The sequence below is a fragment of the Argopecten irradians genome, chromosome 14 (genome assembly GCF_041381155.1).
Source record: "Argopecten irradians isolate NY chromosome 14, Ai_NY, whole genome shotgun sequence".
NCBI classification, from domain to species: Eukaryota; Metazoa; Mollusca; class Bivalvia; order Pectinida; family Pectinidae; genus Argopecten; species Argopecten irradians.
Window position 1 is genome coordinate 5,747,306 of NC_091147.1, and position 15,779 is coordinate 5,763,084.

The 15,779-nt window shown below is 36.2% G+C and overlaps 1 protein-coding gene across 1 annotated transcript; it reads left to right on the forward strand.

Moving 5' to 3' along the window:
• Positions 1-7,103: 7,103 nt before the first annotated feature.
• On the forward strand, positions 7,104-15,523 carry LOC138306936 (myb-related transcription factor, partner of profilin-like). The gene is made up of 4 exons (XM_069247518.1): positions 7,104-7,746; positions 8,758-8,956; positions 9,353-14,639; positions 15,208-15,523. The coding sequence occupies exons 1-3, from the start codon at positions 7,344-7,346 to the stop codon at positions 9,552-9,554; spliced, it is 804 nt and encodes a 267-aa protein (XP_069103619.1). The 5' UTR covers positions 7,104-7,343; the 3' UTR covers positions 9,555-14,639; positions 15,208-15,523.
• The last annotated feature ends 256 nt before the right edge of the window (positions 15,524-15,779 follow it).

A 15,779-nucleotide genomic window follows, 5' to 3' on the forward strand; every position in this document is an offset into this window, starting at 1 on the left:
AAAGTATGTACCCAGTAGTGATGATACTGGAAGTTCATAGTACTCATGCACTTTGAACTTCAATGGCTAACGTTACACATTGTATGTAGACTAGTGATGACATTTTAAACCATGTTCATGAATAATAGTCAATACGTCATATCGTGAACAAACAATGACTAACCGAACATTTTTTCCCATTTTAATAAATAACATCTTTTTATTTTTACTTAAAGCAATCACTACTCTATTTGAAAGTTCAGTGAGACTAAAGAAAGTCAAGACCTTCAGAGAAAGAATCACGAAAGCCGTGTGTATTTTCAGGCCCTGCTGTATACTTAAGAGATCTACAAAAGCACAGTAAGGATGCATTGTTAGACAATATGAAACGTAAGTGAACTATTTTTCTACTATGTTTAATCAAAATCAAACTATTAAGTTTAATATAAATGAAATTGTAAAATAAACTTAAGTAACTGTTTTTGTTGTTTTCATAATTAAAGATAAATTAAAATTTACCATAATTTATGCTTAATTTATGTCAATGTCCCTGCTGCAATAATATTATGTATTAATCTTTTTACAGTTGGGCTTCAAAATTTTGAACGTAATGGACTTCAAGAGAATGCACAGTTCGAGGATCTTGTATAGACGAAAGCATTACCAATCAAAAGCAGATGTTTCGAGTTGCCGATATGAATGTTTGTTTGTTTGTTTAATTAACGTCCTATTAACAGCTATGGTCATGTAAGGACGGCCTCCCATGTATGCGGTGTGTTGCGTGTATGTTGTGCGAGGTACGCGTTTTGGGAGACTGCGGTAAATTAATGTTATGTCTTCTTGTATAGTGGAACTATTGCCCTTTTTATAGTGCTATATCACTGAAGCATGCCGCCGAAGACACTTAGCAACACACCCCACCCGGTCACATTATACTGACAACGGGCGAACCAGTCGTCCCATCCCCGTTTGCTGAGCGCTAAGCAGGAGCAGAAACTACCACTTTTATAGACTTTGGTGTGTCTCGGCCAGAGAACAGAACCCAGAGCCATCCTCACAGGGGCGAACGCTCGACGCAAGGCCAAAAGTGAGGCGGTGCCAAGGAAGGCATTAGGAAAGATAAAGTCAGTTAGGAAGAAAAGAAAAGATAATATCCTAAATTTAGTCGCCTTTTACGATCATGCAATAGGGGCAGGAGGTACAATTCTAACGCCCTACCTGCAGGGTCCCGATATGAATGTAACAAGCTATGTTGACATTATTTATAATATCAAAAATGTCTAACAAGATATGCTAAGCATGTGAAAACAATTTCTCCCACACGCGGAAGCCATTGAATATGTATTCAGCACAAACACAACTTTGCACATGCGCAATTAGATACTTTGTTTGTTTGTTTGATTAATTAACGTCCTATTAACAGCTATGGTCATGTTAGGACGGCCTCCCATGTATGCGGTGTGTTGCGTGTATGTTGTGCGAGGTGAGTGTACTGGGAGACTGCGGTATGTTCGTGTTGTGTCTTCTTGTATAGTGGAACTGTTGCCCTTTTTATAGTGCTATATCACTGAAGCATGCTGCCGAAGACACCAAGCAACACACCCCACCCGGTCACATTATACTGACAACGGGCGAACCAGTCGTCCCACTCCCTGTATGCTGAGCGCTAAGCAGGAGCAGAAACTACCACTTTTATAGACTTTGGTGTGTCTCGGCCAGGGGACAGAACCCATAGCCTTCCTCACAGGGGCGAACGCTCAACTCAAGGCCAAAAGTGAGGCGGTGCCAAGGGAGGCATTAGGAAAAATAAAGTCAGTTAGGAAGAAGAGAAAAGATAAGATCCTAAATTTAGTCGCCTTTTACGATCATGCAATAGGGGCAGCAGGTACAATTCTAACGCCCTACCTGCAGGGCCAGCAATTAGATACAAGTGTATAGTTGGCTCAAGCTCTATACTAAAAGTATTGCAACTGATACATTATGTGTAAAACTTGTTTCAATAATAGTTGATATTGGCGCATTTCAACTAGTAAACTCAGTGCTACATGTAATTTTGAGAAAAAAAATATTGTGAATAACTGACAAAATAAATCAATTTGACGGGCTTTTCACCTACAATTCTAACGCCCTACCTGCAGGTGGTACACAACAGTCCAGTCCTTGATGTTGCCGACATACAAAGGGAGTTCGAATCAGTAAAGGACTCCTTTACTAAGGTAATACCAAAATGAACATGATGATCTCAAAATCGGCAAGATACACAGAAACTGCTCTCAAACAGTTGTCTGTGTTAACCGACAAATTTTGTCATAATGCTGAAATCGGTCGTTAGTTGGAGTCTCTTTACTCTACACTCTACGCTGAAATAAACTTTCTCCAGTCCGAGTACACCAGTCTAAAAACGAAAAGTAACTTTTGGGACAACACGACGAGACTTTCAAGTGTTTTGAGAAAAACTAAGCAGCATTTTCCAATCAATCATTGGATAACCTCCGAAGTTGAGCCTATATAAGCCTGTTGCCGATCGGACAGGTTAATAAATTAAAGCAAGTAACAAAATCCAAGGCTTTATCAAGGTATTTCAACAAATTTTCTTTTTTTCCCTCAGATTATCCCTATCCTATTTTTTTTTATTTCATTTTCCCCCTAGTTTTCAAGGTTGCGTAGGAACCCTAACCTTCGTAATGACTATAAAAAGCCGTCGTCTCGAAAAATTGCTGATTCTCATAGACATAATAATAAGTGTGCTTCCGCATGGAAGTAAAGTAGTTCTTTTTAATTATTTATTCCGTTAAAGTTTGTTTGTTTGATTAATTAACGTCCTATTAACAGTTATGGCCATATCAGGACGGCCTCCCATGTATTCGGTGTGTTGCGTGTATGTTGTGCGAGGTGCATGCATTCCGTTAAAGATGCTCCGACGCCGACAGACAATAACATATGTGTAACCTGTGTTTTTATGTGTCTAATACAAAAATTAAAAAAAAAATCAAATATTTGTTTTGCATTTTGGCGCAAGCGGCACAAGCACTTATTTCCATATAGGGCAGAGTGATATGGATTTTTTTCGGGACGCAATTATTTCTAATATTTTTATCATAAATTAAATGAGAAGCTCAAACTGTTCAATGGTGGTAATGTTGCAAAGAAAGTAACGCTTGTAATTGCAGAAAAATGCTTATTCGTCTGCTCAAGTTTTTTGAAGAGATGAAATACTATTAGTTGGCACAGGAGCATCTTAAACACCCTGTATTGTTTGTTTGGTTAGTTAACGTCCTACAAGGCCAGTCATGCAAAGACGGCATCCGATATATGTGGTGTGCGGTATGTAGCGTGCTTGCATTTCACACACACTACACACTGCATACATGGAAGGCCATCCTTACAATACCCTGACTGTTAATAGGACGTTAAAATAATAATAAAAAACCCCACTGAAGTGTAGGTGTGTGTTTTCGGAGACTGTGGTATAGTCTTGATATGTCTTCTTGTATAGTAGAACTGTTGCCCTTTTTATAGCGCTTTATAAAATATGATTGAGGAGGACGAGATAAAATCCATTGAGATAGAACGGCAGGGGTCCAAATTGGGAGATTTGCTGAAATTTGGCTTTAAAATCTGTCCTTCATCCTTGAAAACCATATATGAATGACGGGCTACCAAGTTTGTTCAACAAACGACCTTTACCTATTTCTGAAACCTACATATTTAGAAAAGGAGTTCTTTGTATTGCTTATATTAATTGTTAACTACTACTTTATACTGTGACTTTGTTGTTTTGTGCCATGAGTCATAAGACCGTTAAGGCCCATGGGTATCTTGTTTCCTTCCTCTACTGATAGTGTTATTATAAGATAACATGCGAGAATTCATGTCTTGCTCGTAAAAATCTGTAACGCTTTTGATTATTTTCGAGCAAATGGCATTTAATATTCTTTTTCGCCGAAATTGAAGGTCTCCTGTCTTTCAACTAAAGACCAAAATGAGGCGGTGCCAAGGGGAGGCATCATGAAAAGAAAAAGTCGGTTATGAAGAAGAAAAAAGACAAGATCTTAAATTTAGTCGCCTTTTACGATCATCGAATTGGGGCAGCAGGTACAATTCTAACGCCCTACCTGGAAGGCGAAATATGGAAGTTAATCAAACAAACAAGGTTCATATCTCAATACCCAAGGGCAAGGGTGCTAGAAAACGCTAAAAAGCTGAAGAGCGATGACCGATCAATAAAAAGAGGTTAAGCTGAGGACATAACCACTAGGAAGCCAAGCTAAAAAGTGAAAACATGTCGAGCGCACTCAAAAGAAAGGGAAAGGTATTATATCATAGGAAAAACAGATCAAAAGTTACGGTGGAAAATGCAGACGACTTGTTCAAGATAGGAGTAACACCTAACTACGACACCCTGGGCCTCGGACAGTACAGACAATAACTAGGCCAGGCATGTCCCGAAGAAAATATTACATGTAAAAATGTTACCTTTGTTACTTCAAATATTTGCGGGATAAAATCAAAAATTAAAAGCCCAGAGTTTGATAACTTTTTTACACTTAATGTTATATCATAGGTCTTTGTGAGACCAAACTGTGTGATTTGGATGACACTGGTCAATACTTTACTGATTTAGGATATATTTTGACAACCAAAAACAGGAACAATGTATGAATATATGACCACACAATGTAATCAGGCATATTAATAATTAATTAGTAGTTCTTGATACTTAGCTGCAATATTCAGTCATATTACAGTCTGATTCAGAATGATATTGTCTCTATATAATGCATAAATGGACACTGATAATTTTGAACAGCATATTGCAATCTGATTAAAATACATATCCTTTGTATCACTTTGTTAGATAACAGGAACTGAGAAAATCCCATAAGGCGTCATGCCCAGGTGATCTTTGTAAATGCCCAATCAAATTGCTGCTGGCAAAATTTTGACAGTGAATTTCATGGGACGAAATAGTTTGAAAATATGTCAGAATTATTTCCGTGTAGGTAGTCATCTCGCCCAAAGAGCACAATAAAGCTAATATTAGTTGTATGTTGGGACGAAATGGCGTTGTCATTTGACAGAACAACGTGCAGAAGATGCATTTGATCTGAATTACACGTGGTACAAAGGTCATCCAAACATGACCCTTAATCGGATTTTCTCAGATCCTCTATTAAACGGAGTGGTTATAAGGATCTGTATTTCAATCAGATTGAGCATATTGAAACAACCAATCTCCAAATCAATGTGTTTTTTGTGTACAATCACATTTACAGTGGACCCTCGATAATCCGGACACCTTCGTTCCAAGCCTAAACTGCCCAGATTACAATTTTTCTGGACTGCTGAATTTCGTGTTCTTAGTCAATTTTCCAAAATTGTAATGTACAAGTTACTCCCCTTGACCTTGTAATCGATGATGGGTTTTTATGTTTATGCACTAAAGTAAAATTATCGTTTGTTATGTTTTAAATGGTTTTTTTTCTCCTCATATAATTATATTAAGAATATGAAATTAACGTACATGGAATCACATTATTTGTAACTTGATGGTAATGTTATATTACAACCGTTATTCATGTATTGGTGGCAGGATCAGAAACAGTTGTAAAAACATTTGATAACAGCACCAACCAATGGGAACAACCAATGGGGTATTTCACCAGAAGTGTTAAAATTTATGTCATGTTTGTGAATAAAATTTGAAACACACTGCACGAGGTCAACAGGTAAAACTGTTAATATTCCTGTTGTAATATATAAATGAATGTCATTCCATATACGTATTTATATGGTTACCTTGCAACATTGTAAGCGCTAGACTTTCTAACAAGAAGTCTCATGAAAATCAATTACTTTTAAGTGAGTCGTGTCACAGATGTGAATCATTGAAATGCTCATTGTGGTAATAATAATTCAGCCTTGACAATCGGTAAATAAATAAAAAGTTTAAATATATAAATGCAGAGTTACTCGACACTTGCAAACTGTCATCACTTGATCTTTGTTCGTTTGAGTTTTACGGCCCATCGACAACAAAGGTCATTTAGGGCCAAACTACAAGGCAGGCAATAATATCATGATATAAACAAAACAGTATCTTAAAAGATCAGGATAAGAAAAAAAAACCAAGTAAAATTAAAACACAAATTGTAAATGTTGATTTAATAAAAAGAGATGCACAATGTTGATGAAACGATGAGTTTTGCGTTTATATGATGATAAGATGAGAAAACGTTCAAATGTTAATAAAAATGCCGATCTCTTTGAAAAAGTTGAAATACGATTATGTCTCACGACATGGAACATGTCGGAGACTTCGTATCACTTATCTCGTATGCGTTTAAAATTAATATAATGCACCAAAATATGTTCCACTGCGAAAGGAGAATCACATGCATGGCATGTAGGAGGATCCTCTCCTCTTTAAAGATAGGAATGTATAAAAATATGTGTATTAAGTTTGGAGCCGAGAGAGATCAACTTCTTCTCTGCGGTACCTCCGACTAGATAGCTTCGGATTAAGTGTAGGTTGTATTTTAAAACAGTTTATTGTTTGTTTCGGTAGACCACCTTTGTTGCCATTGGAGTTTACTGACTGAATTGAAGGTTTAATGCCGGTGTAAGGTAGTTTCAAATCTGTTTGTTCTAGGCGAAAATCAGTTTTAGCTGATTTATCGGCCTTTTCATTCCCCTTTATACCCACATGACTGGGAATACAGGTATAAGTAATTTGAGTTTAACTAGATGTTCGCATCGAAAGATTTTGGATTGATGTGTTTCTAGGGTTTCTTGATTTCAAAGCCTGAAGAACTGAAAGAGAGTCGGAACAGATGATTGCCTTTTCAATGCGATGTTCTTTGATATGGTCAAGCGCCAGACCGATAGCACTTGCTACCGCAGAGAAAATGGAGGCACCTAGTCGGATAGAGAAGCATTATTAGATGTACAGCATGCTGCCGCAACATTATCACCATCTTTTGAGCTGTCAGTGTAGATAATGCACTCCCCAAAAGGAGGATTTTGGTTGTTCCTTTAATGCACTGGATCTTGCAAAATGTTGGTGTGAGCTTTTGATATTGAGTTTGTTTGTTTGATTAATTAACTACACCTGGGCCCGGTTGTTCAAAACTATCGTTAAGTTAACGACATCGTTAAATTTAACGAGTCGTTAACTTCTTAATTAGCGTTAGTTAACATCTGCGCTAAATAGTGTTGTTCAAACATATTTAACGCAGTCGTTAGCTAACACAAAAAATTAATCACTAATTAAGTAAAGTTAGCTCTAGCGACAGTTAGTTTCGCACTTTTTCCCAAAATGCAAGTGGGTGTGTCTGCAGTTAGCCCATGCTTGATCCTCCATCATGGCAGGCAAACAGAGGGAGAGGAAGGCTAACTTTACGACGCAGGAAAACTCGTTGATTAGTAGCAGGGCTACAGAGATGCTGGACATCGTTAGAGGCAGGCACTCGACTGATCTCACCAATTCCATGAAGCAGGACTTCTGGAAGAAACTTACAGAGGAGGTGAATGCCCTGGGGGTAGCCTGCAGGTCAGAAGAAGAAGTAAGGAACCGCTGGCGGAACATGTCTCGCAGTGCGAAGGAAAAATTCACCAATCATCGCCTGGAGCGACAGAAGACAGGAGGCGGGCCTCCCCCTGCAGCGCTGAGCGTTGCAGAAGAAAGAATAGTGGATGCCATGCAGGACACGGCAGCCTTTATTGGAGTCCCTGGTGGACAGGAGACTGCTGTTTCACAGCTTGATGGTATGTTTACTTCATATGAAATGTTTGAATTTGTTACATTAAGTCGATATAAAAAAATGTGTTCTAACTGATGTAAACGTTAGTGAAAACCTTATACAAAACAAAGTTTTTTTTTCCAGACATAAACACCCAGCGTCAATGTTTGAATGATAATTAGAAATGCAACAAAACACTTCATTCAAATGGGCATCGCTTGTAATATGAATTATAATTTAACAATGTATGATCGATATTCATCATTTTAATCAAGCTTCGTTCTACAATGGTAAGATGTTCACTCGCCGTACTTTGAAAGTTCATATCGGATTTCGTAATTTATGGTACAGCTTCACTCGTTTTTCAAGCAATATCAAAGAATTAAATATCGTTATCAATTGAACTATAAGTAGAAACGTTTATTTTATTGATATTTCATTCAGTCATGGGTAAATATAAAGTGAGAGAAAACTAAGATAGGATGAAACTGTCGTCTGCTGCCATTTTAAAGCGTCTGTGACAACAAACTGATCACGTGGGGTCGGCCATTAAAAATCTAAATATAGCAATCGAGATGTTTCTCAACTTTGCAAAGTACTCCACGCAGCGGGGTCACAAAAACAGAACGTCGCATCGATCATTTGCTTGTATTAAGCCATTTTGACATACCTTTTGTTATTTTAGAGAGTGTTGTATAGGGTAAATGTGTTGCCCAGGCTTAATGGCAGCAGTAGCATTTTCTCCACGTGAATTCGACATGATAAGGCCGCTTATGTCCACCCAAATCGTACCCTCTGACTAATAAATAATTATATTTCACCTCGATAATTCTCAGTATACGTTTCCAAAATTGATATTTACTTATATAAGATAACTTAGTTCTTTCGTATAGTAATTACATTTAAAGGATATGTGTCAAAAAACTATTTTATACTTGATTAAAAATAGAGATTATAAACTATAGTCTGTTTCTTCTTATTCGTTTGTTTGTAAATTAGTCAAACTTGTTCATAGGAGTTATCTTTCTTTGTACAGCTGGAAACAGCAGCTCTCAGCAGCTGGCTTCTGTGGAGAGAGTGTGGGACATTGCCATCAGGAGGATTGCTGAGCGACCTCCTGAGCAGTTGTTTGCTGATGATGTAGAGGATGTTGCAGCAACACCAGCTGAGAGAGCACCTGTGGAACCAGTACCAACTGCAACAGCCTCTACATCATCCACTGTGGGACAGAAAAGGTAATTTATAATTGATTTAATGTAGAGCACGAGTCATGTATGACCAAAGCATATTATATTTGCTAAAATCAAAGGTTAAAATCATTAGTACATCATTAATAAATCCACTGTCACTGATTATGTCCCTTTAGTCATGTATAAACTGTATATCCCATGACACACATACACACACACACATATAATACAATTAAGTAACTAAAACAATGATAAAAATAAACAATTGTTAAATTTTGTTAACATTATTTATTATGATAAAATGCATGACTTTTTTATTATCAAAATATTGTGTGTGTTAGTGTATGTTATATTGTATCCATTTAAATATACTAATTAATTGATATATTACAGCAGGTATATCCTTTAGAATTTCTAAATTTGCTTTGATTGTATTCATAGATCCTGTGAAGAAGGTGGAAGGCCTTCATCCAACCCAAGGAAGAAGAGGAAGACAGCTGAAGACGTGTATGAGGTGCAGTGCCGGTACTTCGAGCAAGAAATGAAGAAATCGGCACTGCAAATTAAATTATTAGAAAAGCTGTTAAGTAATTTTGATGATCAGCAGGATACTGTCAGCCTTTTAGCTGCTTTGTCTCATTAGTTGATCTAATGAACAAAATAGTTAGAAATGCTGACAGTCTTGGGTCCAGGTACATGAATATTCCACAAATTTAAGAAATTCATTTTCTTAAAATTCTCCATAGGAAATAATTGTAACTTTTAAGGAAGGCTTATATATATATATATATATGTATGTTACAATTGCTTTTCTGTGGGGAATATTTTAAGTTCAGAGGGCCCTATTCTCTGACAAATTTTTGACTCAAGTTTATGTTAAATCATGTTTTTGAGTAAAAAATCTGTCTGAGAATAGGTTTATGGTGCTGGGCCCTGGAATTCCTTAAGTTAAGGAATAATCATGGAACTGGGCACTGATCATCTGTCCGTCCGTCCTTCCGTTCGTCCAATTCTTTAATATATTATATATGCTGTAGATCTTCCTCCTTTTCCTTGGGTTGCATAAAGTCAAAATCATTATTATCTCTGTACATAGAGTGTGTAATACAATGTACTTCTAAGACTAGAATTTTTAATATATTTCAGCTTCATGTATTATTACACATTTAAATCTATCTTTGATTTTTCAAGTCAATTTGGTTATATCATAAATATTTAACAATATACTCTTTAAAATTTTGAATTGAAAATACAAAATTTGTGATTTTGTGTTTGGAACGATTATTAATCAGAAAAAAAAATGTTTATCAGAGCTATTATTAATAGAATGACATATATTACACTAGGATAATACCAGTTGAAAATTAATTAATGTTGTTATATTGTTAAATTATTCATATTTGATAATCTTTTTACTTTGTAATTAATCAAAAACCACACACACGATAAATGCAGTTCTACTGTCTTTCTAAATCATCTTCAAAGACCATTTTGCTGAAAAATATGAATTATAATCATTTTCATGGATTACCTCCCTTTGACCAAAACTTGTTGGATTATATTGGGTTGACAAAAATTCTACTGCATGATGTGACATATTGATGTCTTGGTTTCATGTTGTAAATATTATATATTTGGGTAATTTGGTCTTAGTATTATTACATATAGTGTCTTGAATTATATTTATGTCCATAGGGTACAAACATTTCCTATGTTCAAAAGAGATAATTAACTGTTTTTTGTGATATGATAATAACATGAAATCTTAAGATTACAATGATGGTATGCACAATCAGTTTAGTGAAGAAAATTGGTTATTTTGAGAATTTCAAGAGGCCCAATGGGTCAAAATGACAAGGTTAAGCTTTTGGTGCATGTGCAGGAAGAAAATGCTTGATTTCAGAGTTTCAAGAGGCTCAATGGGCTGAAATGACCAGTTAAGGTTTTGGTGCATGTTGTAAATTTGCTGTTATCTTTAACAGCTGATATGGATATTTCTGCATAGATAGTGGATTGAAAGTTTTGTTTTGGTATGACCAAATATTTTAAGAATGGAAAATATTAAATTTAATATGCCGAAGGGACCGATTGTACTTTGTATACATTTCCTCCACAACTGATATTGATTTCTGCTGTAATTTTGGTCTCATTTTATATGCTGCTATGGCTATTTGCAATTATTTTAGAGGTTAAAAACTGAATTTTGAGGATGGTAAGAGGTCCAATGAGCAAAAAACAGCTCTAAGTATGTTATTCATTATTATTCATCCCGAGCTGTACAATAACTGGATTTAATTGATGTAGCATTTTATACATTATAGGCAATTAAACTTGTCATACATATGCATTGACCATGCATTTTGTAGGAAATTGAAGTTGAAATATATATTGCTGGCATCACTTGTATTGAAGTCACACATATAAATGCTGAAGCCAATCAAAATTGAACTTTGATAAAAACATGACATCTTTGTTAAAGGTGACTTGGTCAAGGTCACTCTAACTGAAAAATTGGAATCCAAAATTTGAAAAATCTGGAGTTGTATCAAAATTTGTTTCTATAGACAATGAGTATTGAAGACTTAATTTCCACACATGTTAAATATAGCATTCATGTATGTATATGTTGCTTTATGATAACACAAGAGATTCATTAGCAGCAGTTGTATGTATTATCGCTTCAGCAATGTAATGTTGCTAATCGCCTGTTGTCCTTGATCAATAGATCTTAGATATTGTGAAATTTATGGTTTTACACCCCACAGGGGCCTGAGGATTATACATAAATTTATGACATTCTGTATCAGAACTCGGTGACTGTTAACTACGTTGATGGCGCTTGGCCACTTGTTTGATTTTTCAATTTTCTAAAGTTTTAACTGTTAATAATTTAAGGTCACCTGAGACCAAGTATCAAGTGACTTATTCTAATCGCCTTTTGTCTGTCGTCGTGCCTCGTCCGTAGTATGGTGATAAACAGTTTACATTTTTTACCTTTTCTCCAAAACTGCAGAACCAAATTTGTTGAAATTTTACAGTACCCTTCCATGGCCAAAGGTCAACCAAACTTCTTAATTATATGGTTCCAGCCCCCTAGGGCCCTGAGAGGTGGGGCCAAAATTGGTCAAATTGGCTAAAACTTAAAAAATCCAGAAATGGTAGAATTGAATACTCTTCATAGATGGAAAAGTCTTAAAGGCCTTTTACAAAAATTGTGAATTTCATAGCCCTATAGGATTTCAGATTTCCCCCTGGGGAGGGGATCAAATTCACTCTATCTAATATAGAAAAAACACTCAGGTGACCACTAAGGCCCATGGGCCTCTTGTTTTGTTTCCCGCTTCAAGTTCAAAAGGGAAATGTATATGTTTATTTATATAGTTATTGCATGTTCCTTTTATTCTCTGGAACTGAATTAAAAATTCACTGGAAAAAATATTAAAGATTTGTGTTTTATTTTAGTGTAATATTTTCCTGCGAAGCTAGCCCATCTTTACATTTACAGCTATATTATCCAGGATGGAACTTTTATGATGAGAGTATACACTCCGATGAAAGTGCACCTTGCAACCAAGATTGAATAATTCTGACAAGCATCTATAAGTACAGCCAAATTTTGTGAACACAAACTCTGTGGATCATCTACAGAAATCAAGAGTATTTGAGTCAATTGTCTAGTTCTTGCACATTAGAGTGCCATGTTGGTCAAATTAAGAAATTGCTTTGTCCAGTATATATACATTAAGCCCCATTTTCTAATTGGTTTGAAAAGTTTGCCTTCAAGTTCAAGTTAACAAGGTTTAGCTGTACTTAAGAGTTTGCATTTTTGGGCTTACCTATAGTGAACAAAAGACAAAAGCAATTTACTTTTCTTTTCAATGAAGTTTCATTTTCTTTTCTAAAATTTGTATGTAATATTAGATCTGAAAAAGAAAGTTTTCAGAAGGAGAAGAAAAGAGAAGATCCCATCTTTAGTCGCCTTTTACGATCATGCAGTGGGGGCAGCAGGTACAATTCTTACGCCCTACCTGCAGGACAACTCTTGAGGAAGACTACCTGGCAAAGAAAACCTGGGTGATGTGGTTCCTGACAGCTTGCCCGTCCTGCGGTCCATTGTAGGGCACCACATCACCACCAGCCTCATCACCAGGATAGTCTTCCCCATCTACTGCTGGCTCCCTCATCATGACTGCTATGTTGTGCAGAACGGCACAGGCCAGGATTACCCTCACCACCCTCTCGGGCTTCATGCGAATCTGAAACAAGACAATTGTAACAATTAACTTTTAAAGTAGTACAAATGTACCAAGAAATACATAAAAAGAACTTGTGATAAAAGATTTGTATTAGTTTTTTCAATATGCGCATCATACTTTAAACAAGTTTAGAATATTTTATTATTTTTGTCATTTTACAAATGAACCATTGATCTGCTAAAGTGTTTTATTCAAAATATTTTTTTTTTCAAAAGGGATGAGGTGGGGGTCACATAGTTGTACTGATCCAATTAATTGTTTATATGAATTTATTTGACATATCAACTTTCAAAATGACCATGAACAACACAAAATTACCTCTGAGTGAAGGACATGGAAGCGTCTCTTCCATGTCCCAAACACCCTTTCAATGCAGTTTCTGGTTTTGCTGTGTGCATCATTATAGCTCTGCTCTGCAGGACCAGCTGGATGGAGGTATGGTGTTAACAAAAATGGGCGGCAAGGATATCCAGAATCTCCCAGGAGAACTCCCTCTTCCCAGTTCCGGACATTTTCCATGTGCCTGCACACCTATAATACATTGAAATACCTGTATAAGACAGACTGCACCATGCAAAATAAGATATAGCCTTTCTATTACAATATCTTTTAATGTTCAAAAGATTTTCAACACTTGCTTTATCAATATTTATTTCTCAGGTAACATAATAATATAGCAATAATTTCACTTTAATAATTATTCATCACATTTAAACCATATTCCAATTAATTTTTTAAAAATGTATACAATACTTACAGAAGATGTCCGGAAGATGTGTGAATCATGCGAGCATCCCGGCCACGCAGCGTTCACGTTAATGAACTTTCCTTCAAAAATTAAAATGATATTAATATGTATGCTCTGTTGCCATTGTTATCATTGTGCAATATAAAATATTTAATAGAATTATATAAACCTATAAGTGTGATTATGCAAGGACCATTCAATTTTTATTTCATAAAATTTCTATTTCTTCAGTCTATTCTAATAATATTTATTTCACAAATGTTATTTTTATGTAGCTCTCTATACATAAAAATTGAGACAATATTATATGAATTATACTATTTTAATATGTAATGATATTCCGTTAGCTGGTTCCAACTATTAGTTTCACATGTTCTGTACATTCAAAGTTGAAACAGACTATAGATTTTGGCAATGCACTAAGGGACTTAACACCTACCATCCGCGTCGCAGACACACTGCACGTTGATGCTGTGGAATCCCTTCCGGTTGACATAGGATGGCTCATCCACGTGTGGAGCTTGTATCCGAATGTGGGTCCCATCCACAGCACCAATCACTGACGGAAATCCAGCCGTAGTGAAAAATTTCGCCTTGGAGCGCCGGCACTCATCAAGGGAAGGCCATTTTACAGCGTCATTGTGGTGCTCGGCCAGCCGACCACACACACGGTACAAGCAACGTGATACCGTGCTCTTGTCCAACCCTATAATTGTAATTGACAGTAAGTAGTTTAGTTGAAAGGCAATCTCTTGTATGCACTATTGTTTTGATAAACATGCAAACATACAAATTAAGAAAAAATACCCCTTCTGCACGATTCAAATGCAATGCATTGCGTGATGTTTACATTTTTTCGTCGTAAGTTTTTTTTCTCGGAAAATTGGTTCATTAGGGCCTAGAAGCAAACCGGTTTCTGTTTCAAGGCTGTATACCTTACTTTTATTATATTATACATCGAAGAATATATCCTGTGATGCAATGGAAGTATAAACCTGTTTACATGATGTGTTCACAAAGGCAACAGACAAGATTTTCTGTCAAAACATTACAGCTAAACTACACAATAAATAAAACGCAGTACTGAAAAAAATAGCATGAAATCAACGACCATTAGTTCATTTAATGTCCAATTAATGGGAATTACTGTAAATATTTGGGGTCTTACTAGTTACTAGAAAATCTATTAAATTCAATTTTGCATTATTGGTATAGATGACCAAAACACAAGAAATGCTCAAACAAATCAATATTAATCAAACCTTACCTGTTGTATCTCCTACAACTTGCAGGAAGCTGCCACTGGCCAGAAAACGAAGACTAACAAGCACCTGCTGATCAACAGTCAGGGCATGGTTCCTGGCGGAATGTCTCTCCAGCCTATCCTTGAGCAGGAAATTCAGGAAAGCGATGGACTGTCGTCCAAACCTGTAACGGGCTCTCAATTCCTGGTCGGTGTATGCACCGTCCAAGATGGCTTGGTGTCGATAGACGCGCGGTTTCCTCCTCCGAGGCACCACCACAACCATCCTGGCGGCCATATTTGACGACTCGTTAAATACTTAATCGAGGGTTCTCAAGTGATTAAAGTTAACGATTAATTAGAAAGTCGTTAAGTGTTAATTTTTTTTGAACAACAGTTAACGACATCGTTAAATTTTAACGACTCGCTAACTATGGTTTAACGATGTCGTTAACTTAACGATAGTTTTGAACAACCGGGCCCTGGATTTCATGCTAGGTAACCATTAAATTCGACCCTTAATCATGTACATATTAATGGTCTTGAATCTACTATTAATTTTCATCATTTGGTTGCTGTCGATTGAATTTGATAACACATTTATATTAAAGAATAGTTAAT